At 62.1% G+C, this 3,709-nt stretch overlaps 1 protein-coding gene across 6 annotated transcripts in view; it reads right to left on the reverse strand.

The window, feature by feature from the left end:
• Positions 1-1,316, reverse strand: part of PAX2 (paired box 2) — a 75,810-nt gene extending 74,494 nt beyond the window's left edge. For 5 of the 6 annotated variants that reach the window (XM_040623796.1, XM_040623794.1, XM_040623797.1 and 2 more), the window contains exon 1: positions 1,211-1,253. In XM_040623796.1, the coding sequence (XP_040479730.1) occupies positions 1,211-1,253 (43 nt within the window). Of the gene's footprint in view, positions 1-1,210 lie in introns of all 6 variants that reach the window. The other variant, XM_040623798.1, reaches the window with a different exon arrangement.
• Positions 1,317-3,709: the final 2,393 nt, after the last annotated feature.

Below are 3,709 nucleotides of genomic sequence, written 5' to 3' on the forward strand. Positions count from 1 at the left end.
AAAAAAAAATCTCTGAATTGTTCTCCAAGTGAAAGACATAGGACATGAATTAGATAAATTCAAATTTCATTAAAATAATTCCCTCTTTTCCTTTTTTTCATTTTTTCTCCCCTTCTCTTTCCTGTATAACATCCTTTTTCTTTCTTTTATTTTCTTTCCCCTTTTTAAAATTTCTCTTTCCTTTCTCCCCCGCTCTGGCATTTGCTTTCCTTTTGTTCTTCCCCCCTCATTTCCCCCCTCTTTGACTACCCACTGGCCAGGTCACTGGCTGGACCGTTCTCACGGGGGAGTGAGAGGCCAGCAAGCAGCCTCCAGTCCTGCAGGCAGAGCTTGGCTCTGCCCAGGGGCCGCCTGGCAGGCTCCTCTACTCCATCTCTTCCTGACTTCGATTTCTCCTTGGAACCCCTCTTTGTTTTTAGAGCATCTCCCAGGGAGAGGCAGAGAAAGATGACTACCATGTCCTGCCAATCTCAGACTCCCAACTCAAGGAGAAGAGAAGGGGAAGGAGGAGAGGGGAAGGAGGTAGGAAAGAAAAGAAGAGGAAGCATTACAAACCAGCTCACAAGAAGCCCTGGCTGGGCTGCCAGGGCCTGGAGATGCTGGGAGCTGAGGGTCAGATGGGGGCACCCCACCCCCACACTCTTCTGCCTGATTGTCCTGACACTGAAGCTGCCCATGCTAGGAGTCTCCTCCTGGACAAGCACACTCTAAGTTTGAGAAAGGTAGAGATGAATGGAGGGTGGGGGAAGCAGAGAGAGAGAGAGAGGGAGGGGAGAGGGAGAGAGGGAGAGAACAGAGAAAACAACACAACACAAATCCCTCAAAACTGCCTGCCAATTAGTCTCCCAGCCCAGGTTAAGAGGGTAACCAGGGAGTAGGTTGGCTGGAGCCAGGGCCAGGGGCTGTGGTTCGATGACCTAAGAAGGAGCAGGTGGAAGAAAGAAAGACAGGTGATGGGCACTAGGGAAGGTAGGAAGGCAGGCAGAGGGAGAAGTATTGGTGACATAAGGCAGAAGAGAGAAACTGGAGGCTTTAGAAACACTGGAAAATGAGGGGAAGGGGAAGAAGGAAAGGGGGGGGGCTGGAGAAGCCAGCTCAGTCTCCAAAATGGGACCTGAGTGCAGGGGGCCAGGGCCGCGCCGGGACGGGACGGGAGAGGGTTAGGACGGAGAGCCCCGAGCTGGGACAGGAGCCGGGCGCCGGTACTCACGGTGCATCGCGGAGAAGGGGTCTGCTTTGCAGTGCATATCCATGGGGAGGCAGAGGAGCGGGAGCAGCGCGGCCGCCGCCGCCGTGTCGCCTCTCAAACTCAACTTCAGGACTTGAGGAGAAAAGGGAGGGACGTTGGGGAGGGGGGAGGTGAGCGGGCTCCCGGCTGCGGCAGGGCGGGCGGGGGACACCGCGCTGTGCTCCCCGCGGGGACGCTTCCCGGGCGGATCGGAGCTTGCAACCGCAGCGACCGCAACTTCCCACCGTCGGGGCGCGGGGCTGGGCGGTCAGCAGAGCGGCCTCAGGGCTGCGGGCCGGGCCGGGGGGGTCTGGGGGCGCATGGCGCGCGCGGCAGCTGAGGCCGGGGTTGAGGCTGGGCGGGGGAGGCGGCTCGCTCAGCTCCCCTGGAACCCGGTCATCCGAGAGGCGGCAGTCGGAGAGGGCGAGGAGCGGGGGCGGCCCGAGGGCGCCGGGCGGGGAGCCGGGCCGCTCCAAGTGCCGGTGAGTTGGCGAAGTTGGCAGAGAAGTAGCAATCCTCGGGATGTCCGACCGGGCGCCTCCGGGAGGGGAGAGCGCGAGCCCGGCCCCCGCCCCCGGAAAAGGCTGGCGCACGCCGCCGCAGCCGAAGGGCCGGGAGGGAGGGAGGGAGCCGAGCAGCGCCGGCAGCACTGGGATGGCCCCAGGTGGGTTGCGGCTGCGAGAAGACTCGGCCGGAGACTGGAGCCTCGGCTCCCGGTGTGTGTCTCTCTAAAAGCTGCAAAGCCCCCTCCAGACCCCCTCCTCCTCCCCGCGCTGGGAGATGGATGACTTGTCAGACAAAGGCAATAGATTCCACCACTCTGTGATTCGCCAGCGCCGGAGCCCCGAGCTTCGGCGAGGAGGGCCCCGCGCCTGTCACTCCGGTGCCGGCGAGGGGAGGGGAGGGGAGGGGAGGGAGGGAGGGAGGGAGCAGCGGGCGAAGGAAGAGGGAGGGAGGAGAGCGGGCCAGGGGGAGGGGAAAGGGGAGCCCGGGATTAAAACTACACTGAGAAACGAAACTCGCCGATAAGATAAACGTTAGATAAGGATAAAGAGCGGCCAGTCTAATGAATATTCAGGCAACGACAGAGCGCCGCGGAACGCGCGGCTCTCGGAAGCCAGGCTCGCAGTCCCAACTCACCCAGCCCTGCCATCCACCGGCCAGTGCCCGCGTGGGCCACGCGGCCCCGAGCCCGGTCCGCATCCCTAGTTCCCCCCCACCACCAAGCTCTGAGTTCCCTTCCGTTCCTTCCTGATTCTTCCTTCCTCTCTCTGGTCCTTCCCTTTCGCCTTTCCCTCCTGAGGTACCTCCCCACCCACGCACCCCCCAATTCTCATTCCGGGGCAAAGTGCCCGGCAGTTTGTCCTCTCTCATCCCACGCGCGGCTGCGCGGAGGGCTTCCCTCTTCCCCTTGGCCATCAGAGTCTGGGTAGCCCAGAACGCTCGGTTTAAGGATGGAGCTGGAGACCTCCAGCGGGGACCCACCTGCCTCAGTGGGACCCAGCGGACGGTGGGAGAGCCCGGGGATTTGGCTTCCGGACCCTCGGGTGGCCTGGGAGAAGGGTTTGGGGAGGGAGACAGTGCAGAGCGACTGGTCGCTGGCGGCAGAGGACGCGGGAGACGAGGTTGGCTCGCCCCGGCTGGGGAGAAGAGGCTGCGAACGAGGCTGAGCGCCGCCCGCTGCCAGCTTGACGGATCCCCAGCTAGCGCAGGAGGAGCAGCGCGCTCGGCCCGGCCCCGCTCCTCCCGGAGCCGCTGGCCCAGCCTCCGCAGCCCTCGTCCGCACTCGCTCGGGTCCGCTAGTACGCACCAGGCAGGAGAAGCCCTTTGTCTCCTAACTGGTTAAGTACAGAATATCCGGGAGATCTTTATGAAATATTTTCCTTCGTCTCATAAATCATCTTGGCACTTCAGCTGATGTTTTAACTCTCTCTCCCTCCTTCACTCCCTCCCCCCGCTTCCCTGGGTCTTCGAAAGGGCGGCTCAGGGAAGCCCGCGCTCCGCTCTTGCTGCTCGGTCTCGAGGCGCCTCTGGCCCCTGACTGCAGACCCTGGCGCCCGCGAAAGAGCCGCAGACTCGCGCCGCTGTCCCGCTGGCGAGTGCCCAGGCAGCAGCTAGGATGGGGGACGCACCCGCCGCACTCAGCCAGGAGACTCCTACTGGGCCTCTTGCACCCGGGTGTTAAGAGTGCCCTTAATCCTCAAACGGGAATCCAGCCAGTCTCAATCCCGTAGGATTCTGAACCACCCACTCCTTAGGGGGCTGAGTCGGCTGGACATTTGACCCCCGTCCTGATCCTCCTGAGCCTGATCCGCTTAATCCACCTGCGGAGTAACTTCTGGGAGGAAAACAAAAACAAAAACAAAAACAAAAAACCGCTCCCGCCAGCCCCCTCCCTCCCAGCCCTCACTCCCTCTTCCCTCGGTGGCCAGGCCGGTTCCCTTGGGCTGGAGGGTGAAGGCGCAGGGTCCTGCCCCGAAG

This window comes from Ursus maritimus, unplaced genomic scaffold (assembly GCF_017311325.1).
Source record: "Ursus maritimus isolate PB19 unplaced genomic scaffold, ASM1731132v1 scaffold_7, whole genome shotgun sequence".
Lineage (NCBI taxonomy): Eukaryota > Metazoa > Chordata > Mammalia > Carnivora > Ursidae > Ursus > Ursus maritimus.